The following is a 23,200-nucleotide window of genomic DNA, read 5'->3' on the forward strand; positions in this document are numbered from 1 at the left end:
AGTTGTGCATTCTACTCTGTGACAGAATGAGTTATGCATTCTACTCTGTGACAGAATGAGTTGTGCATTCTACTCTGTGACAGAATGAGTTATGCATTCTACTCTGTGACAGAATGAGTTGTGCATTCTACTCTGTGACAGAATGAGTTGTGCATTCTACTCTGTGACAGAATGAGTTATGCATTCTACTCTGTGACAGAATGAGTTGTGCATTCTACTCTGTGACAGAATGAGTTATGCATTCTACTCTGTGACAGAATGAGTTGTGCATTCTACTCTGTGACAGAATGAGTTATGCATTCTACTCTGTGACAGAATGAGTTGTGCATTCTACTCTGTGACAGAATGAGTTATGCATTCTACTCTGTGACAGAATGAGTTATAAATGCACTAGCAGACAGTAGAAGCTAGCTCTCTATTGAATGACCGAACCATGTTAACAACAATCACCGGTTTATTAGGTGGACATGATAAAGACAACACAAGGCATCATGTGATTCAGATCAGAAGCAGCAATACAGGTCAAACACAGTGAGTTTACGTCCAAAATGACAAACTAACAATCCCAGTAGAGGGTTTTGCCAGGACCCATGGCGTGCCCATAGTGCACACTACATAAGGAATAGGGTGCCCATAGTGGACACTACATAGGGAATAGGGTGCACACTACATAGGAAATAGGCTGCACACTACATAGGGAATAGGGTGCCCATAGTGCACACTACATAGGGAATAGGGTGCCCATATTGCACAGGGTGCCCATATTGCACAGGGTGCCCATAGTGCACACTACAGTGGGGCAAAAAAGTATTTAGTCAGCCACCAATTGTGCAAGTTCTCCCACTTAAAAAGATGAGAGAGGCCTGTAATTTTCGTCATAGGTACACTTCAACTATGACAGACACAATGAGAAAAAAAAATCCAGAAAATCACATTGTAGGATTTTTAATGAATTTATTTGCAAATTATGGTGGAAAATAAGTATTTGGTCAATAACAAAAGTTTATCTCAATACTTTGTTATATACCCTTTGTTGGCAATGACAGAGGTCAAACGTTTTCTGTAAGTCTTCACAAGGTTTTCACACACTGTTGCTGGTATTTTGGCCCATTCCTCCATGCAGATATCCTCTAGAGCAGTCATGTTTTGGGGCTGTTGCTGGGCAACACGGACTTTCAACTCCCTCCAAAGATTTTCTATGGGGTTGAGATCTGGAGACTGGCTAGGCCACTCCAGGACCTTGAAATGCTTCTTACGAAGCCACTCCTTCGTTGCCCGGGCGGTGTGTTTGGGATCATTGTCATGCTGAAAGACCCAGCCACGTTTCATCTTCAATGCCCTTGCTGACGGAAGGAGGTTTTCACTCAAAATCTTACGATACATGGCCCCATTCATTCTTTCCTTTACACGGATCAGTCGTCCTGGTCCCTTTGCAGAAAAACAGCCCCAAAACATGATGTTTCCACCCCCATGCTTCACAGTAGGTATGGTGTTCTTTGGATGCAACTCAGCATTCTTTGTCCTCCAAACATGACGAGTTGAGTTTTTACCGAAAAGTTATATTTTGGTTTCATCTGACCATATGACATTCTCCCAATCTTCTTCTGGATCATCCAAATGCTCTCTAGCAAACTTCAGACGGGCCTGGACATGTACTGGCTTAAGCAGGGGTACACGTCTGGCACTGCAGAATTTGAGTCCCTGGTGGCGTAGTGTGTTACTGATGGTAGGCTTTGTTACTTTGGTCCCAGCTCTCTGCAGGTCATTCACTAGGTCCCCCCGTGTGGTTCTGGGATTTTTGCTCACCGTTCTTGTGATAATTTTGACCCCACGGGGTGAGATCTTGCGTGGAGCCCCAGATCGAGGGAGATTATCAGTGGTCTTATATGTCTTCCATTTCCTAATAATTGCTCCCACAGTTGATTTCTTCAAACCAAGCTGCTTACCTATTGCAGATTCAGTCTTCCCAGCCTGGTGCAGGTCTACAATTTTGTTTCTGGTGTCCTTTGACAGCTCTTTGGTCTTGGCCATAGTGGAGTTTGGAGTGTGACTGTTTGAGGTTGTGGACAGGTGTCTTTTATACTGATAACAAGTTTAAACAGGTGCCATTAATACAGGTAACGAGTGGAGAACAGAGGAGCCTCTTAAAGAAGAAGTTACAGGTCTGTGAGAGCCAGAAATCTTGCTTGTTTGTAGGTGACCAAATACTTATTTTCCACCATAATTTGCAAATAAATTCATAAAAAATCCTCCAATGTGATTTTCTGGATTTTTTTCTCTCATTGTGTCTGTCATAGTTGAAGTGTACCTATGATGAAAATTACAGGCCTCTCTCATCTTTTTAAGTGGGAGAACTTGCACAATTGGTGGCTGACTAAATACTTTTTTGCCCCACTGTACATAGGGAATAGGGTGCACATAGTGCACACTACATAGGGAATAGGGTGTCCATAGTGCACACTACATAGGGAATAGGGTGTCATTTCAGACACATCCTGTGTTTTACCTTCAATTCGTTGCCTGGGTACAAAACCCTGTCCAGCCTGTACTGAATGAAACATATCGAACACTCGTAAGTAGACTCATCTCTTTATTTAAAAATAACGTAATACTCTCGTAGCCTATAGCTGTCTTTGTTAGTCAAGTTGCAGCAGTCCTGGGCTACAGCACACAAAGATGGTAAAACATGGTATCGCAGGCCAAGTGTTGCCAAAATCTTTCCCAAAATGTCCCGTTTGGAAGATTCACAAAATCAGGAGGGGATCCAGAATCCTCCAACCAGGATTTCTGGGAATCTTGGGAAGGTACTGGATTTTTGCAACCCTATGCAGGTAGCATCAGGTTGTGGGCATGGTCACGGAGTGCTGCTGACCCCTGTTTGACCTCCAGGAAACACAGACCATCGCCATGGGAACTGAAAAAGCAAACCGACAGCATATTAGAATCCACCCCTCTCTTTATAGAAAACAACAGCCCCCTGAGTTCCCTCTCTCTATAGGAAACAACAGGCCCCTGAGTTCCCTCTCTCTATAGGAAACAACAGCCCCCTGAGTTCCCTCTCTCTATAGAAAACAACAGCCCCCTGAGTTCCCTCTCTCTATAGAAAACAACCCCCTGAGTTCCCTCTCTCTATAGGAAACAACAGGCCCCTGAGTTCCTTCTCTCTATAGAAAACAACAGCCCCCTGAGTTCCCTCTCTCTATAGAAAACAACAACCCCCTGAGTTCCCTCTCTCTATAGGAAACAACAGCCCCCTGAGTTCCCTCTCTCTATAGGAAACAACAGCCCCCTGAGTTCCCTCTCTCTATAGGAAACAACAGCCCCCTGAGTTCCCTCTCTCTATAGGAAACAACAGCCCCCTGAGTTCCCTCTCTCTATAGGAAACAACAGCCCCCTGAGTTCCCTCTCTCTATAGGAAACAACAGCCCCCTGAGTTCCCTCTATCTATAGGAAACAACAGCCCCCTGAGTTCCTCTCTCTATAGGAAACAGCCCCCTGAGTTCCCTCTCTCTATAGGAAACAGCCCCCTGAGTTCCCTCTCTCTATAGAAAACAACAGCCCCCTGAGTTCCTCTCTTTATAGGAAACAGCCCCCCGAGTTCCCTCTCTCTATAGAAAACAGCCCCCCGAGTTCCCTCTCTCTATAGAAAACAGCCCCCTGAGTTCCCTCTCTCTATAGGAAACAACAGCCCCCCTAGTTCCTCTCTCTATAGGAAACAGCCCCCTGAGTTCCTCTCTCTATAGAAAACAACAGCCCCCCGAGTTCCCTCTCTCTATAGGAAACAACAGCCTCCTGAGTTCCCTCTCTCTATAGGAAACAACAGCCTCCTGAGTTCCCTCTCTCTATAGGAAACAACAGCCCCCTGAGTTCCCTCTCTCTATAGGAAACAACAGCCCCCTGAGTTCCCTCTCTCTATAGGAAACAACAGCCCCCTGAGTTCCCTCTCTCTATAGGAAACAACAGCCCCCTGAGTTCCCTCTCTCTATAGGAAACAACAGCCCCCTGAGTTCCCTCTCTCTATAGGAAACAACAGCCCCCTGAGTTCCCTCTCTCTATAGGAAACAACAGCCCCCTGAGTTCCCTCTCTCTATAGGAAACAACAGCCCCCTGAGTTCCCTCTCTCTATAGGAAACAACAGCCCCCTGAGTTCCCTCTCTCTATAGGAAACAACAGCCCCCTGAGTTCCCTCTCTCTATAGGAAACAACAGCCCCCTGAGTTCCCTCTCTCTATAGGAAACAACAGCCCCCTGAGTTCCCTCTCTCTATAGGAAACAACAGCCCCCTGAGTTCCCTCTCTCTATAGGAAACAACAGCCCCCTGAGTTCCCTCTCTCTATAGGAAACAGCAGCCCCCTGAGTTCCCTCTCTCTATAGGAAATAACAGCCCCCTGAGTTCCTCTCTCTATAGGAAACAACATCCCCCTGAGTTGCCTCTCTCTATAGAAAACAACAGCCCCCTGAGTTCCCTCTCTCTATAGAAAACAGCCCCCCGAGTTCCCTCTCTCTATAGGAAACAACAGCCCCCTGAGTTCCTCTCTCTATAGGAAACAACAGCCCCCTGAGTTCCTTCTCTCTATAGGAAACAGCCCCCTGAGTTCCTCTCTCTATAGAAAACAACAGCCCCCTGAGTTCCCTCTCTATATAGAAAACAACAGCCCCCTGAGTTCCCTCTCTCTATAGGAAACAACAGCCTCCTGAGTTCCCTCTCTCTATAGGAAACAACAGCCCCCTGAGTTCCCTCTCTCTATAGGAAACAACAGCCCCCTGAGTTCCCTCTCTCTATAGGAAACAACAGCCCCCTGAGTTCCCTCTCTCTATAGGAAACAGCCCCCTGAGTTCCCTCTCTCTATAGGAAACAACAGCCCCCTGAGTTCCCTCTCTCTATAGGAAACAACAGCCCCCTGAGTTCCCTCTCTCTATAGGAAACAACAGCCCCCTGAGTTCCCTCTCTCTATAGGAAACAGCAGCCCCCTGAGTTCCCTCTCTCTATAGGAAACAGCAGCCCCCTGAGTTCCCTCTCTCTATAGGAAACAGCAGCCCCCTGAGTTCCCTCTCTCTATAGGAAACAACAGCCCCCTGAGTTGCCTCTCTCTATAGAAAACAACATCCCCCTGAGTTCCCTCTCTCTATAGAAAACAACATCCCCCTGAGTTCCCTCTCTCTATAGGAAACAGCCCCCTGAGTTCCCTCTCTCTATAGGAAACAACAGCCCCCTGAGTTCCTCTCTCTATAGGAAACAGCCCCCTGAGTTCCCTCTCTCTATAGGAAACAGCCCCCTGAGTTCCCTCTCTCTATAGAAAACAACAGCCCCCTGAGTTCCCTCTCTCTATAGAAAACAGCCCCCCGAGTTCCCTCTCTCTATAGAAAACAGCCCCCTGAGTTCCCTCTCTCTATAGGAAACAACAGCCCCCTGAGTTCCTCTCTCTATAGGAAACAACAGCCCCCTGAGTTCCTCTCTCTATAGGAAACAGCCCCCTGAGTTCCTCTCTATATAGGAAACAGCCTCCTGAGTTCCCTCTCTATAGGAAACAGCCCCCTGAGTTCCCTCTCTCTATAGGAAACAGCCCCCTGAGTTCCCTCTCTCTATAGGAAACAGCCCCCTGAGTTCCTCTCTATATAGGAAACAACAGCCCCCCGAGTTCCCTCTCTCTATAGGAAACAACAGCCCCCCGAGTTCCCTCTCTCTATAGGAAACAACAGCCCCCCGAGTTCCCTCTCTCTATAGAAAACAACAGCCCCCTGAGTTCCCTCTCTCTATAGAAAACAACAGCCCCCTGAGTTCCCTCTCTCTATAGGAAACAGCCCCCTGAGGTTCTCTCTCTATAGGAAACAGCCCCCTGAGTTCCTCTCTCTATAGGAAACAGCCTCCTGAGTTCCCTCTCTATAGGAAACAGCAGCCCCCTGAGTTCCCTCTCTATAGGAAACAGCAGCCCCCTGAGTTCCCTCTCTCTATAGGAAACAGCAGCCCCCTGAGTTCCCTCTCTCTATAGGAAACAACAGCCCCCTGAGTTCCCTCTCTCTATAGGAAACAACAGCCCCCTGAGTTCCCTCTCTCTATAGGAAACAACAGCCCCCTGAGTTCCCTCTCTCTATAGGAAACAACAGCCCCCTGAGTTCCCTCTCTCTATAGGAAACAACAGCCCCCTGAGTTCCCTCTCTCTATAGGAAACAGCCCCCTGAGTTCCCTCTCTCTATAGGAAACAACAGCTCCCTGAGTTCCCTCTCTCTATAGGAAACAGCCCCCTGAGTTCCCTCTCTCTATAGGAAACAACAGCTCCCTGAGTTCCCTCTCTCTATAGGAAACAGCCCCCTGAGTTCCCTCTCTCTATAGGAAACAGCCCCCTGAGTTCCTCTCTCTATAGGAAACAGCCCCCTGAGTTCCCTCTCTCTATAGGAAACAACAGCTCCCTGAGTTCCCTCTCTCTATAGGAAACAGCCCCCTGAGTTCCCTCTCTCTATAGGAAACAGCCCCCTGAGTTCCCTCTCTCTATAGGAAACAGCCCCCTGAGTTCCCTCTCTCTATAGGAAACAGCCCCCTGAGTTCCCTCTCTCTATAGGAAACAACAGCCCCCTGAGTTCCCTCTCTCTATAGGAAACAACAGCCCCCTGAGTTCCCTCTCTCTATAGGAAACAACAGCCCCCTGAGTTCCCTCTCTCTATTGGAAACAACAGCCCCCTGAGTTCCCTCTCTCTATAGGAAACAACAGGCCCCTGAGTTCCCTCTCTCTATAGAAAACAACAGGCCCCTGAGTTCCCTCTCTCTCTCTATAGGAAACAACAGCCCCCTGAGTTCCCTCTCTCTATAGGAAACAACAGCCCCCTGAGTTCCCTCTCTCTATAGGAAACAACAGCCCCCTGAGTTCCCTCTCTCTATAGGAAACAACAGGCCCCTGAGTTCCCTCTCTCTATAGGAAACAACAGCCCCCTGAGTTCCCTCTCTCTATAGGAAACAACAGCCCCCTGAGTTCCCTCTCTCTATAGGAAACAACAGGCCCCTGAGTTCCCTCTCTCTCTATAGGAAACAACAGCCCCCTGAGTTCCCTCTCTCTATAGGAAACAGCCCATCCTGTGAAAACCCCTTTCCTCACCAGGGGTTGTCTTCACTAGGAACCCATTGGAAGCAAAGGTACAAAACAGGGAGGGACTACCATAACTAAACATCGTCCAAAAGGAGACACTCGTTTTTTGGTTTTGCACAACGATTTGCTACGCTGTACACTAATGGATACACCTCTGGTGTCCTAATATGACTTTGGCCCGATCTCAAATCAACCCCTAGGCCCAGATCTGAGATGAGTTGACAGGTGTAAGAAATCTGGTAATAGCTCCACATTGACCTCTGATAGGCTAGGTGATATCAACATATTGCTCATACCAATTAAATCCTTTCAGATCTCCACAAGTGCATAGGTGATGATTTGGGATTGGGCCAGTGTCTTTTCTCACCTGTGACCAGGCAGCAGTACGATGCTGAGGGTGTTGTCAGGTAGAGATCTGAACAGCTTCCCCACGCGCCGGTCCAACTTCCTCATCACACACGCCACTTCCTGTTCCTCTCTTCCAGTTTCCTGTGACGACTCGTCCAGTGTCTCTCTGTCGGACCCAGTCGTCATCATAGTAACCCAGGAGCACAGGTGGGGCGGAGTCAGGGCTCTGCAAGTGCTCACCTTCCTGTCCCAGAGTTCCACAGGTGAGCTGAGGACCGCGTCCACAGTGTCAGGACTATCAAACTCTGGAAAAATGCACACATTGTACACATTTTAATTTGATGATTAACAAACAAATTGCATTTTAAAATCATACTTTATATTTCAAACAGCTAAAATTAGACCCAGGTCATTGATGCTGGGCGGCAGGTAGCCTAGCGGTTAGAGTATTGGGCCAGTAACCTAAAAGGTTGCTGGTTCGAATCCCTGAGCCAACAAGGGTAAGTTGCTCCGGATAAGAGCGTCTGCTAAATGATTACAATTAAGGGGGGAAAAGTATTGGTACATGTGAAGCTTTGACTCACTTAAGAAAGCATGTCTCCTACGTTTCTGTTTTCCAGAGTGCTTTGCAGGTAGAATTACGCCCTGAACCGTTCCGTACTGTCCGAAGGCCTCACGGAGGTCCTCTTCACAGAGTCCGGCAGTCTTAGCATGTAGCCTCGCTACAACATTGGCTTCGGCTGCTATCTCGGCTAGCATAGTTTTCGCTTTGAGCAGGGTTCCATTGACTTCAGCTGAGAGCTCTGCTAGCTTAGCAAATTTTGCTTTAGCATGTAGCCCAGGTTCATTCGCTTCAGCTAGCTTAGCTTTAGCATTTAGAAAAGTTCCATTGACTTTCTCTAAGAGCCCTGAATGGTTCGCCTTAGCTGGGAGTGCTGCTATGTTACCATTTAGCCTAGAGCCATTGACTTCAGCTGCTGCGTTAGCATTTAGCCCAGTCCCATTGACTTTGGCTGCAAACTGTGCTGTTTTAGCATTAGCCTTTAGCCCTGCGGCGTAGATGACGTTAGCATTTAGCGGGTCATCCTGCAGGGAACTCAAAAAGACGTCCAGATCCAGCGTGGACTCCTTTACAGGTCTCTGGACCTGACAGGTAGGAGAGAGATATAACACACATTAGATTTACATTCAGAAAGAGCATGAGCAACAAGACAGAAGGGTGAATTACTGGAAGCAAAGGTCAAAGGTCAGAGGGAGAAATTAGAACGAGAATATGAAAAAAAGAGAGAGAGAGTGGGGAGACAGACAAAGTGTGAAAAAGACACAGGCAGGGCAGAAAGAGATAGAGATTGAGAGACAGAAAGCGAAAAAAAGAGAGGCAGAAAGCGATAGAGATTGAGAGAGACAGAAGGTGAAAAAAGAGAGGCAGAAAAACCAGACAGTTACATGGAGAGAGAAACGTAGACAGAGTAAGAGAGGTAGATGAACAGAAAACAAGAGACAGAGGGACAGATCCAGACCTTGACGATGTGTCCGCTGTGTAGCAGTGTTCCGTTGAGCATCTCTACAGCCAGCACAGCTCCCTCCAGCAGCTCAAACTCTACCTCTGCATGCACCTGCCGAGTGATCAAAGGGTCAAAGGTCAAACTCTACCTCTGCATGCACCTGCCGAGTGATCAAAGGGTCAAAGGTCAAACTCTACCTCTGCATGCACCTGCCGAGTCATCAAAGGGTCAAACTCTACCTCTGCATGCACCTGCCGAGTCATCACAGGGTCAAAGGTAAAACTCACATTTATGAAGCACATATACTCATAGGAAAGTCATCTTGATCACCGGTCACCAACTCTGGTTCTCATCGAGACTTTGATTAGTGGAATCAGGTGTTCGTGCTGGTCCGCTGAGGCGGATGCTAAGCTACTGTTTCTCTAGCACAGACTGGAATATGTTCCAGGATTCATCCAATAACATTGAGGAGTTTAGAACATCAGTCACTGGCTTCATTACTAAGTGCATCGATGACGACGTCGTCTCCACAATGACCGTACGTACGTACATACCCCAACCAGAAGCCATGGATTATAGGCAACATCCGCATTGAGCTGAAGGCTAGAGCTGCCACTTTCAAGGAGCGGGACACTAATCCGGAGGCTTATAAGAAATGCCGCTACGACATCCGACGAGCCATCAAATAGGCAAAGCGTCAATACAAGACTAAGATAGAATCCTATCGAATCCTCTGATGCTCGAGGGATGTGACAGGGTTTGCAAACTATCACAGAATACAAAGCCAAACCCAGCCACGACCTGCCCAGCAACACAAGCTTACCAGACAAGCTAAAATACTTTTATGCTCACTTTGAACCATGCATGAGAGCACCAGCTGTTCCGGACAACTGTGTGATCACGCTCTCCGTAGCCGATGTGAGTAAGACGTTGAAATAGGTTAACATTCGCAGGGCCAGACGGAATACCTGGACACATACTCGGCGCATGCGCTGACCATCTGGCAGGTGTCGTCACTGACACTTTCAACCTAACCTGGTCTGTAATACCAACTTGTTTCAAGCAGACCACCATTGTCCCCGTGCCCAAAAAACGGGGTCCACACACACCCACACAGTTGTGACGAGGGCACGACAGCGCCTCTTCCCCCTCAGGAGGCTGAGAAGATTTGGCCTCAGATCCTCAGGTCTACAGCTGCACCATTGAGAGCATCATGTATTGACCCTCTGGGAAGAATAAACTTGGTTTGAGCTTTCAGATTGTCCAATGAGTTTTATACTCTGAAAATTAGAACCAAAACAGCACACACTCACACCCCAGTACACACTACATACACCCAGACACACAGTCACACACACTCACACCCCAGCACACACTACATATACCCAGACACACAGTCACACACACTCACACCCCAGCACACACTACATATACCCAGAGACACACACACACACACCCCAGTACACACTACATACACCCAGACACACAGTCACACACACTCACACTCCAGCACACACTACATACGCCCAGACACACACTCCAACACACATTACATACGCCCAGACACACACTACATACGCCCAGACACACATTACTACGCCCAGACACACATTACATACGCCCAGACACACACTACATACGCCCAGACACACACTACATACGCCCAGACACACACTACATACGCCCAGACACACACTACATACGCCCAGACACACACACCCCAGTACACACTACACACACACACACACACACACTCACCCCATACGCCCAGACACACACACTCACGCCCCAGTACACACTACATACACTACACACTCACACCCCAGTACACACTACATACACTACACACTCACACCCCAGTACACACTACATACACTACACACTCACACCCCAGTACACACTACATACGCCCAGACACACACACTACATACGCCCAGACACACACACTACATACGCCCAGACACACACACCCCAGTACACACTACATACACACACACACACACACACACACACACACACACACACTCACGCCCCAGTACACACTACATACACTACACACTCACACACTAACACCCCAGTACACACTACATATGTCCAGACACACACACACCCCAGTACACACTACATATGTCCAGACACACACACACCCCAGTATACACTACATACACACACACACACACACACACACACACACACACACACTCACCCCATACGCCCAGACACACACACTCACGCCCCAGTACACACTACATACACTACACACTCACACACTAACACCCCAGTACACACTACATATGTCCAGACACACACACACACACCCCAGTACACACTACATATGTCCAGACACACACACACACCCCAGTATACACTACATACGTCCAGACACACACTTTTCATACTCGCCACATATGCTGCTGCTACTGTCTTATCTGTCCTGTTGCCTTGTGACTTTACCACTACTATATGTACACATCTCCATTACCTCGTACCCCGGCACATCCACTCAGTACTCGTACTCCCTATATATATATATATATATATATATATATCCATGTTATGTTTAAGCAATAAGGCCCGAGGGGGTGTGGTATATGGCCAATATACCACGGCTAAGGGCTGTTCTTAGCCGTGGTATATTAGCCATATACCACAAACCCCTCGGGCCTTATTGCTATTATAAACTGGTTACCAACTTAATTAGAAGGGTAAAAAATATTGGCTTTCAGCCAATCAGCATTCAGGGCTCAAACCACCCAGTTTATAATATTCGTTATTCACTGAGTATTTATTCCTTGTGTCACTATTTCTATATATTTAACATGTTTCTCTTTAACTCTGCTTTGTTGGAAAAGGACCCATAAATCAGCCTTTCACTATTAATCTACACCTGTTGTTTACAAAGCATGTGACAAATAACATATGATTTGGATGGAACAAAAGCCTGTACCCATTGGAGATCCCTGGGCCTGTACTCATAAAGCATCTCTGAGAAGGAGTGCTGATCTCTAGGATCATCTTTGCCTTTTAGGTTGTAATGAATGGACAAGGGGGACCTGATCCTAGATCAGCTCTACTGTGGTAATGAATGGACAAGGGGGACCTGATCCTAGATCAGCTCTACTGTGGTAATGAATGGACAAGGGGGACCTGATCCTAGATCAGCTCTACTGTGGTAATGAATGGACAAGGGGGACCTGATCCTAGATCAGCTCTACTGTGGTAATGAATGGACAAGGGGGACCTGATCCTAGATCAGCACTACTGTGGTAATGAATGGACAAGGGGGACCTGATCCTAGATCAGCACTACTGTGGTAATGAATGGACAAGGGGGACCTGATCCTAGATCAGCTCTACAGTGGTAATGAATGGACAAGGGGGACCTGACCCTAGATCAGCTCTACTGTGGTAATGAATGGACAAGGGGGACCTGATCCTAGATCAGCTCTACTGTGGTAATGAATGGACAAGGGGGACCTGATCCTAGATCAGCTCTACTGTGGTAATGAATGGACAAGGGGGACCTGATCCTTGATCTGCTCTACTGTGGTAATGAATGGACAAGGGGGACCTGATCCTAGATCAGCTCGACTGTGGTAATGAATGGACAAGGGGGACCTGATCCTAGATCAGCACCACTGTGAGACCGCTTTATGGCTTCTTATTTTAGGTCACGTACCCTCTGAGTAGCGTTCAACAGCCTGACGGCTCGTACGTTTCCACAGCTGCTGAACAGCCTCCTCACGTCCCTCTCTGTGTAGTCGCTAGGCAACGGCCCTGCAAACACCACACACATCTCTCTCAGACGCTGAGACATCTGGAACACATGACACGACACGCACATACAAAGTTCCTTTAGACAGATATGACATCAACATGTATACAGTTAGCGCCCTCTATTGGAATATAAAGTCATTACATCCAACAGGACTAGTTCAGTATACAGTTAGCGCCCCCTATTGGAATATAAAGTCATTACATCCAACAGGACTAGTTCAGTATACAGTTAGCGCCCCCTATTGGAATATAAAGTCATTACATCCAACAGGACTAGTTCAGTATACAGTTAGCGCCCCCTATTGGGACATAAAGTCATTACATCCAACAGAACTAGTTCAGTATACAGTTAGCGCCCCCTATTGGAATATAAAGTCATTACATCCAACAGGACTAGTTCAGTATACAGTTAGCGCCCCCTATTGGAATATAAAGTCATTACATCCAACAGGACTAGTTCAGTATACAGTTAGTGCCCCCTATTGGAATATAAAGTCATTACAAGTCATTATATGGTAGACAGATTCCTACCGTGTGGTAGTGATAGACAGAGGTAGACAGATTCCTACCGTGTGGTAGTGATAGATATGACAGACAGATTCCTACCGTGTGGTAGTGATAGATATGACAGACAGATTCATACCGTGTGGTAGTGATAGATATGATAGACAGAGGTAGACAGATTCCTACCGTGTGGTAGTGATAGACAGGTAGACAGATTCCTACCGTGTGGTAGTGATAGACAGGCAGACAGATTCCTACCGTGTGGTAGTGACAGACAGTTTCATACCGTGTGGTAGTGGTAGACAGATTCATACCGTGTGGTAGTGATAGATATGACAGACAGATTCCTACCGTGTGGTAGTGATAGACAGGTAGACAGATTCCTACCGTGTGGTAGTGATAGACAGGTAGACAGATTCATACCGTGTGGTAGTGGTAGACAGATTCCTACCGTGTGGTAGTGATAGACAGGTAGACAGATTCCTACCGTGTGGTAGTGATAGACAGGTAGACAGATTCCTACCGTGTGGTAGTGACAGACAGGTAGACAGATTCCTACCGTGTGGTAGTGATAGACAGATTCCTACCGTGTGGTAGTGACAGACAGGTAGACAGATTCCTACCGTGTCGTAGTGATAGACAGGTAGACAGATTCCTACCGTGTGGTAGTGACAGACAGGTAGACAGATTCCTACCGTGTGGTAGTGACAGACAGGTAGACAGATTCCTACCGTGTGGTAGTGGTAGACAGGTAGACAGATTCCTACCGTGTGGTAGTGGTAGACAGATTCATACCGTGTGGTAGTGACAGACAGATTCCTACCGTGTGGTAGTGATAGATATGACAGACATAGAGGTAGACAGATTCCTACCGTGTGGTAGTGATAGATATGATAGATATGGTAGACAGATTCCTACCGTGTGGTAGTGCTGGTCAGTAGAGATCATAGCCTTCAGATGGTCAGAGAAGGAAGACAACTGGACAACGCTGAACGAGTGAGACTCTAGTCCTCTTTTAAAGGAAAACAGGACCTGGAGGAGAGGGTTGGAGGTTAGGGTGGAGGGTTTAGGAGGTAGGGTAGAGGGTTTAGGAGGTAGGGTAGAGGGTTTAGGAGGTAGGGTAGAGGGTTTAGGAGGTAGGGTGGAGGGTTTAGGAGATAGGGTGGAGGGTTTAGGAGGTAGGGTGGAGGGTTTAGGAGGTAGGGTGGAGGGTTTAGGAGGTAGGGTGGAGGGTTTAGGAGGTAGGGTGGAGGGTTTAGGAGGTAGGGTGGAGGGTTTAGGAGGTAGGGTGGAGGGTTTAGGAGGTAGGGTGGAGGGTTTAGGAGGTAGGGTGGAGGGTTTAGGAGGTAGGGTTGAGGTTTGGAGGGTTAAGTGGTAGGGTGGAGGTTTGGAGGGTTAAGAGGTAGGGTGGAGGTTTGGAGGGATTAGGAGGTAGGGTGGAGGTTAGGAGGGTAAGGGAGGTAGGTGGAGGGTTAGAGGTTCGGAGGGTTAGGTGGAGGATTGAAGGGAGGGTTTACGAGGTAGGGTGGAGTTTAGGAGGGAGGGTTAGGAGGGGTTAGAGGTAGCAGGGTTAGGAGGTAGCAGGGTTAGGAGGTAGGAGGGTTAGGAGGTAGGGTGGAGGTTAGGAGGTAGGGTGGAGGTTAGGAGGGTTAGGAGGTAGGGTGGAGGTTAGGAGGTAGGGTGGAGGTTAGGAGGGTTAGGAGGTATGAGGGGTTGGAGGTAGGGTGGAGGTTAGGAGGGGTTGGAGGTAGGAGGGTTAGGAGGTAGGGTGGAGGTTAGGAGGGTTAAGAGGTAGGGTGGAGGTTAGGAGGGTTAGGAGGTAGGGTGGAGGTTAGGAGGGTTAGGAGGTAGGGTGGAGGTTAGGAGGGAGGGTGGAGGTTAGGAGGTAGAGTGGAGGTTAGGAGGTAGGGTGGAGTTTAGGAGGGTTAGGAGGTAGGGTGGAGGTTAGGAGGTAGGGTGGAGGTTAGGAGGGTTAGAAGGTAGGGTGGAGGTTAGGAGGGGTTGGAGGTAGGAGGGTTAGGAGGTAGGGTGGAGGTTAGGAGGGTTAGGAGGTAGGGTGGAGGGTACTTTTTCATACCGGTCCCCAGTGAGAATTGAACCCACAACCCTGGTATTGACAGCTCCATGCTCTACCAACTGAGCCCCACGGGACCCCCTGACCCCGTCTTACCTCTCTGTCTGAGCTGTGCCACTGCTGATTGGATAGATCCAGGGTGATGTCAGCACGCTTCCCTATAAACACGGCTGATTGGCCAGAACTCTTCAGGGCCTCGGCAAACCTGAGAGAGCTATAGTAGTGTTGGTTACCACAAGAGGAAAAGGAGAGCCAGGAGCTCCGATGCATTTAATAACCATTTACACAGACGAGCCGTCTTTATCACCCTGATGAGCACCTCTCCTAAACAGGTGTTCTACTCTGCTAGCCAGCACCTCTCCTAAACAGGTGTTCTACTCTGCTAGCCAGCACCTCTCCTAAACAGGTGTTCTACTCTGCTAGCCAGCACTTCTCCTAAACAGGTGTTCTACTCCCCTAGCCAGCACCTCTCCTAAACAGGTGTTCTACTCTGCTAGCCAGCACCTCTCCTAAACAGGTGTTCTGCTCCCCTAACCAGCACCTCTCCTAAACAGGTGTTCTACTCCCCTAGCCAGCACCTCTCCTAAACAGGTGTTCTACTCCGCTAGCCAGCAACTCTCCTAAACAGGTGTTCTACTCCCCTAGCCAGTACCTCTCCTAAACAGGTGTTCTACTCCCCTAGCCAGCACCTCTCCTAAACAGGTGTTCCACTTCGCTAGCCAGCACCTCTCCTAAACAGGTGTTCTACTCTGCTAGCCAGCACCTCTCCTAAACAGGTGTTCTGCTCCCCTAACCAGCACCTCTCCTAAACAGGTGTTCTACTCCGCTAGCCAGCACCTCTCCTAAACAGGTGTTCTACTCCCCTAACCAGCACCTCTCCTAAACAGGTGTTCTACTCTGCTAGCCAGTACCTCTCCTAAACAGGTGTTCTACTCTGCTAGCCAGCACCTCTCCTAAACAGGTGTTCTACTCCCCTAGCCAGCACCTCTCCTAAACAGGTGTTCTACTCCGCTAGCCAGCACCTCTCCTAAACAGGTGTTTCTTTCGCCTCCAGGCTAATACAAGAGGAACCACATATGGAAAAGAGGGGAAGTGTTTGTTGGTCGTACCTGTTGTTGTTGTGTGTAGATGTTGCTCTGTTGACAGGAGGCTGGTACATGGTAGGACTCCCACCCCACAGCTCTTCACAATACAGCTCCACTACCTGATACAGAACACACAGTCTGGTTACACAGCCTGGGAGTCTGTGTGTGTACCTGTCGTGGTCCAGTGTGTGTGTGTCATGTACCTGTCATTGTTATAGTGTGTGTGTGTGTCGTGTACCTGTTGTGGTCCAGTGTGTATGAAGTACTGGGCCAGTTCCAGGGCAGCCTGGGCGTCCTCTGTGGGGTCATGACCCTTCCTCTCCTCCGTCTGGATCTGCTTCCTGTGGGTCACAAACAGAAGAGTTGAAAGAGCTGTACCTAGGGGATTCTGGAGCAAGAACACACTGGAATACTTTGAATAATTTATTTGGGTAAGTACATATTACTCAAACAGTTCATAGGTGAAGGGTGAAGTTGCCACTAGACACTGATCTTGGGTCAGTTTAACATTGTCCCCCACTAATGGTTAATGTTAGGAATGGGGGAGGGGGAAGCTGATCCTAGACACTGATCTTGGGTCAGTTAAACATTGTCCCCCACTAATGGTTAATGTTAGGATTGGGGGAGGGGGAAGCTGATCCTAGACACTGATCTTGGGTCAGTTTAACATTGTCCCCCACTAATGGTTAATGTTAGGATTGGGGGAGGGGGAAGCTGATCCTAGACACTGATCTTGGGTCAGTTTAACATTGTCCCCCACTAATGGTTAAGGTTAGTATTGGGGGAGGGGGAAGCTGATCCTAGACACTGATCTTGGGTCAGTTAAACATTGTCCCCCACTAATGGTTAAGGTTAGTATTGGGGGAGGGGGAAGCTGATCCTAGACACTGATCTTGGGTCAGTTTAACATTGTCCCCCACTAATGGTTAATGTTAGGATTGGGGGAGGGGGAAGCTGATCCTAGACACTGATCTTGGGTCAGTTAAACATTGTCCCACATTAATGGTTAAGGTTAGTATTGGGGGAGGGGGAAGCTGATCCTAGACACTGATCTTGGGTCAGTTAAACATTGTCCCCCACTAATGGTTAAGGTTAGGATTGGGGGAGGGGGAAGCTGATCCTAGATCTGTACCATGGGGGAAACTTCACCCCAGAGCAGAAACACACACAAACATGCTGCAGTTCCTACCTATTATGGAGCACAGCGATGTGTTGTCAGTGTGTGTGTTGTCAGTGTGTGTGTTGTCAGTGTGTGTGTTGTCAGTGTGTGTGTTGTCAGTGTGTGTGTTGTCAGTGTTTGTGATGTCAGTGTGTGTGTTGTCAGTGTTTGTGATGTCAGTGTGTGTGTTGTCAGTGTGTGTGTTGTCAGTGTGTGTGTTGTCAGTGTGTGTGTTGTCAGTGTGTGTGTTGTCAGTGTGTGTGTTGTCAGTGTGTGTTGTCAGTGTGTGTTGTCAGTGTGTGTGTTGTCAGTGTGTGTGTTGTCAGTGTGTGTTGTCAGTGTGTGTGTTGTCAGTGTGTGTGTTGTCAGTGTGTGTGTTGTCAGTGTTTGTGATGTCAGTGTTTGTGATGTCAGTGTGTGTGTTGTCAGTGTGTGTGTTGTCAGTGTGTGTGTTGTCAGTGTGTGTGTTGTCAGTGTTTGTGATGTCAGTGTGTGTGATGTCAGTGTGTGTGTTGTCAGTGTGTGTGTTGTCAGTGTGTGTGTTGTCAGTGTGTGTGTTGTCAGTGTGTGTGTTGTCAGTGTGTGTGTTGTCAGTGTGTGTGTTGTCAGTGTGTGTGTTGTCAGTGTGTGTTGTCAGTGTGTGTGTTGTCAGTGTGTGTGTTGTCAGTGTGTGTGTTGTCAGTGTGTGTGTTGTCAGTGTGTGTGTTGTCAGTGTGTGTGTTGTCAGTGTGTGTGTTGTCAGTGTGTGTGTTGTCAGTGTGTGTGTTGTCAGTGTGTGTGTTGTCAGTGTGTGTGTTGTCAGTGTGTGTGTTGTCAGTGTGTGTTGTCAGTGTGTGTGTTGTCAGTGTGTGTGTTGTCAGTGTGTGTGTTGTCAGTGTGTGTGTTGTCTGTTGTCAGTGTGTGTGTTGTCAGTGTGTGTGTTGTCAGTGTGTGTGTTGTCTGTTGTCAGTGTGTGTGTTGTGTGTTGTCAGTGTGTGTTGTCAGTGTGTGGGTTGTCAGTGTGTGGGTTGTCAGTGTGTGTGTTGTCAGTGTGTGTGTTGTCAGTGTGTGTGTTGTCTGTTGTCAGTGTGTGTTGTCAGTGTGTGTGTTGTCTGTTGTCAGTGTGTGTGTTGTCAGTGTGTGTGTTGTCTGTTGTCAGTGTGTGTTGTCAGTGTGTGGGTTGTCAGTGTGTGTGTTGTCAGTGTTTGTGATGTCAGTGTGTGTGTTGTCAGTGTGTGTGTTGTCAGTGTGTGTGTTGTCAGTGTGTGATGTCAGTGTGTGTGTTGTCTGTTGTCAGTGTGTGTTGTCAGTGTGTGTGTTGTCAGTGTGTGTGTTGTCAGTGTGTGATGTCAGTGTGTGTGTTGTCTGTTGTCAGTGTGTGTTGTCAGTGTGTGTGTTGTCAGTGTGTGTGTTGTCAGTGTGTGTGTTGTCAGTGTGTGTGTTGTCAGTGTGTGTGTTGTCAGTGTGTGTGTTGTCAGTGTGTGTGTTGTCAGTGTGTGTGTTGTCTGTTGTCAGTGTGTGTGTTGTCAGTGTGTGTTGTCAGTGTGTGTGTTGTCAGTGTGTGATGTCAGTGTGTGTGTTGTCTGTTGTCAGTGTGTGTTGTCAGTGTGTGTGTGTTGTCTGTTGTCAGTGTGTGTTGTCAGTGTATGTTGTCAGTGTGTGTTGTCAGTGTGTGTTGTCAGTGTGTGTGTTGTCAGTGTGTGTGTTGTCAGTGTGTGTGTTGTCTGTTGTCAGTGTCTGTTGTCAGTGTGTGTTGTCAGTGTGTGTGTGTTGTCTGTTGTCAGTGTGTGTTGTCAGTGTGTGATGTCAGTGTGTGTGTTGTCTGTTGTCAGTGTGTGTTGTCAGTGTGTGTTGTCAGTGTGTGTTGTCAGTGTGTGTGTTGTCTGTTGTCAGTGTGTGTGGTCTGTTGTCAGTGTGTGTTGTCAGTGTGTGTGTTGTGTGTTGTCAGTGTGTGTTGTCAGTGTGTGTTGTCAGTGTGTGTTGTCAGTGTGTGTGTGTGTTGTCTGTTGTCAGTGTGTGTTGTCAGTGTGTGTTGTCAGTGTGTGTGTGTGTGTTGTCAGTGTGTGTGTTGTCAGTGTGTGTGTGTGTGTGTGTGTTGTCAGTGTGTGTGTGTGTTGTCAGTGTGTGTGTTGTCAGTGTGTGTGTTGTCAGTGTGTGTGTTGTCAGTGTGTGTGTTGTCAGTGTGTGTTGTCAGTGTGTGTTGTCAGTGTGTGTGTTGTCAGTGTGTGTGTTGTCAGTGTGTGTGTTGTCAGTGTGTCTTGTCAGTGTGTGTGTTGTGAAAATGAACTCACTTGAGCACGGTCTCAGCCAGCACCTTGAGTTTAAACTTCTGTCCAAACTCTCTCCTGTACAGCAGGGAGGTGTCAATCACATGGGGGTGGATCAGCTGGGAGGAGACAACACAACAGGTCACAGGTCAGGGCTTAGAGGTCAGGGCTCAGCTGAGACGAGACAACAGGTCACAGGTCAGGGCTTAGAGGTCAGGGGTCAGCTGAGACAACAGGTCACAGTTCAGGGGTTTTGAGGTCAGGGCTCAGCTGAGACGAGACAACAGGTCACAGATCAGGGGTTTTGAGGTCAGGGGTCAGCTGAGACGAGACAACAGGTCACAGATCAGGGGTTTTGAGGTCAGGGGTCAGCTGAGACGAGACCGGGTCGAATCTATTAGCGCTCACAGTAGCAAAACGCTTTTCAATGGAAAACATTTATTTGACAAACTCAGGTAGGTCCCTCCTCGTTTTGGCCCGTTTAGTTCCTAGTGAATATGACCTGTGTGTGTATTCCAGATAGAAATGAATAGATCTGACATGATTCCTATTCTACCTGACAGTCATATCTGTTCTACGACATACATTTCTATCTGAACGTTCTGTAATGTTATATTCTCCTGAACAGGCCTCGGGCATTGCTGCTAGCTGCCATTGCAACCCCTATCGTCATGGCTACATTGGTAAACCACGGCGACTCACGTTCAGGGCACTGAGGTCGTTCTCAAGGGAGTGGCCAACCAGGACCGCGTCCCGGGGCAACACTTTCTTGAGCTTTGATTGGACTTCTCTTAGGGTGGTGGTGATTGGCTGCAGTATTGCACGGGTGATACCAGAGAACCTATCAGGGGAGAGGAGAGGTTACGTACAAATATTGAGAAGCAAACATGCACACACACACACACGTAAACACACACACACACGTAAACACACATACACACACGTAAACACACACACACACACACACACACATGTAAACACACATGTAAACACACACACACACACTCCTCTTACTGTGTAAGGTAGTTTAGGATGCGGTTGGGAGGTTTGACCAGCTCATCCAGAACACAGCTCCCTCTGCTGTCTACTAGAGAGATACGTGTCAGCTCGCTGCCCCGTTCTGTCAGACACTACACACACACACACACACACACACACACACACACACACACACACACACACACACACACACACACACACACACACACACACACACGTTAGACACCGAGCAATAACTAGAGAACAAAATGGAGGTTTCATCTACTGTTAATAAAATCTATGAATGATATGACATGAATATGGGATGTCACAAATGGCACCCTATTCCCTATATAGTGCACTACTTTGAACCAGAGCCCTTTTAACCAGTCATGTCCTCACCATCTCACAGTCCAGCCCATAGAGAGGACTACTGTCAGTCACACAGTCATCACTGTCTGTACAAACAAAGCCTTCACTGCCAGGCATACCTGGAAAACACACCACAGAGAGACATGAGAGAGAAAGACCTGTGTGAGTGTCCAGTGTATGTGAGTGTCCAGTGTATGTGAGTGTCCAGTGTGTGTGAGTGTCCAGTGTATGTGAGTGTCCAGTGTGTGTGAGTGTCCAGTGTGTGAGTGTCCAGTGTGTGAGTGTCCAGTGTGTGTGAGTGTCCAGTGTGTGTGTGAGTGTCCAGTGTGTGTGTGAGTGTCCAGTGTGTGTGTGAGTGTCCAGTGTGTGTGTGAGTGTCCAGTGTGTGTGTGTGTCCAGTGTGTGTGTGTGTCCAGTGTGTGTGTGTGTCCAGTGTGTGAGTGTGTCCAGTGTGTGTGAGTGTCCAGTGTGTGTCTCACCGCGGACAGGGAAGTGTTTCTTGATCATCTCCTCCTGTGTGAGGAGGTATCCAGTCAGCCCTCTTATCTCCAGACCAAACTTCCTGATCACTGGGTGCCACTGCAGACCTACACACACACACACACACACACACACAGGTACAAAACACACACACACACACACACAGGTACAAAACACACTCCGGAAATCAACATCCTATCAATTAGACCAAGAGGAAAATTTGATTTTTAAGTTGCAGGCAGGGCTACCCATAACATACCTCCCTCAGGCAGGGCTACCCATAACATACCTCCCTCTAGCAGGGCTACCCATAACATACCTCCCTCAGGCAGGGCTACCCATAACATACCTCCCTCTGGCAGGGCTACCCATAACATACCTCCCTCAGGCAGGGCTACCCATAACATACCTCCCTCTGGCTGAGCGCTCTCCTGGTCTCCTAGCGCATCAGCAGGACTATTGTTGACAACTTCACTGCTGAATATTCCAGAAATCACGTTGCCAGGCGATGGAGTATAACTGTGTCTCTGAGGTCAGAGGGTAAAAAAAGAACAATATGTCACGGTGGAATCTTATGCAATATGACTGACATAGTCCGCGTCCCAGATGTCACCCTGTTCCCTATAGAGGGCCCTACTTTACAACCCATACGGTTCTGGTCACAAGTAGTGCACTATAAAAGGGAATAGGGTGCCATAGGGTCAGGTCAAAAGTAGTGCACTATGTAGGGAATAGGGTGCCATAGGGTCAAGTCAAAAGTAGTGCACTATGTAGGGAATAGGGTGCCATAGGGTCAAGTCAAAAGTAGTGCACTATGTAGGGAATAGGGTGCCATAGGGTCAGGTCAAAAGTAGTGCACTATAAGGGAATAGGGTGGCATTTGGTTCTTGACTTACAGAGGTGTACTTGGTGCGGAGGTGTTTGAAGTGCAGGTAGTGTCTGTAGAAGTGAGCCTGGCTCAGTCCTTCTAGAAGGATCACGCTCACCCCTGACACCTTCTTCTGGTGGTGAAGGCGACACCAACTGAAACAGGTACGAGACAATAACATGTTGTCATCGCTCATCAATCCACATGCATATCTATCATGTTATTGTTGTGGCAGAATGTTTGCTTCAGTTCCTGTCGTGATGTGACATCCATCTCTATGCTGTAGTGTTATTGCCTCGAGAGTCTAGACTCTGATCTAAGATAAGTTGAGGTGTTTGTTGTTATTGTTGTAGCTATCTAGCTAACATACCTGGGTTGTTTCAGCCCACCCGTGTTCCCCAGAGCAGCAAACTGAAGCAGTTCCGTCAGATCTTTCAACGTGACCGGTTCCTGGAGACTGTCAAACGGCAGAGAGAGCAGTGGGGGTCGGGAACCGGACCGGTGCTCAGACTCTGGAACTCCGTTAAGTTCTGTCTCTTTCACTCGTTTACTGCTCTCTGGTGTTGGATAAGGTTCCCTCTTTCTCTTGAGACAGACTTGTGGTTCCATGCTTACGGGGAGAGTCCCAGGTTGGATGAAGGGAGGTTGTAGCTCCGAGAACAAGTACTCATGAACGTCAGCAGCTGTTTTGGTTGGCTAGTTGTTGTGACTCAAACTGGACATGGAT

General features: G+C 48.0%; 1 protein-coding gene across 1 annotated transcript; it reads right to left on the reverse strand.

The window, feature by feature from the left end:
• Positions 1–436: 436 nt before the first annotated feature.
• Positions 437–23,096, reverse strand: LOC129842786 (RNA exonuclease 5-like). Its single transcript, XM_055911440.1, has 17 exons — positions 22,844–23,096; positions 22,502–22,628; positions 22,015–22,132; positions 21,605–21,712; positions 21,156–21,244; positions 20,790–20,905; positions 20,478–20,616; positions 19,800–19,894; positions 16,609–16,711; positions 16,395–16,489; positions 15,382–15,499; positions 14,130–14,243; positions 12,610–12,747; positions 8,947–9,042; positions 8,011–8,572; positions 7,446–7,731; positions 437–2,914 (listed from the first exon to the last, which is right to left on the reverse strand). The coding sequence occupies exons 1-17, from the start codon at positions 23,080–23,082 to the stop codon at positions 2,824–2,826; spliced, it is 2,634 nt and encodes an 877-aa protein (XP_055767415.1). The 5' UTR covers positions 23,083–23,096; the 3' UTR covers positions 437–2,823.
• Between the last annotated feature and the right edge of the window lie 104 nt (positions 23,097–23,200).

This window comes from Salvelinus fontinalis, unplaced genomic scaffold, assembly GCF_029448725.1.
Source record: "Salvelinus fontinalis isolate EN_2023a unplaced genomic scaffold, ASM2944872v1 scaffold_0065, whole genome shotgun sequence".
Classification (NCBI taxonomy): Eukaryota; Metazoa; Chordata; class Actinopteri; order Salmoniformes; family Salmonidae; genus Salvelinus; species Salvelinus fontinalis.

Excerpts from the sequence above, each read along its gene's own strand:
- LOC129842786 (XM_055911440.1), bottom strand. The coding sequence starts at position 23,082 with ATGGAACCACAAGTCTGTCTCAAGAGAAAGAGGGAACCTTATCCAACA. Across the intron at positions 8,573-8,946 it reads ACAGCGGACACATCGTCAAG|GTCCAGAGACCTGTAAAGGA; the intron begins GTCTGGATCTGT and ends CCTACCTGTCAG. Across the intron at positions 2,915-7,445 it reads GTACTGCTGCCTGGTCACAG|TTCCCATGGCGATGGTCTGT; the intron begins GTGAGAAAAGAC and ends TTGCTTTTTCAG.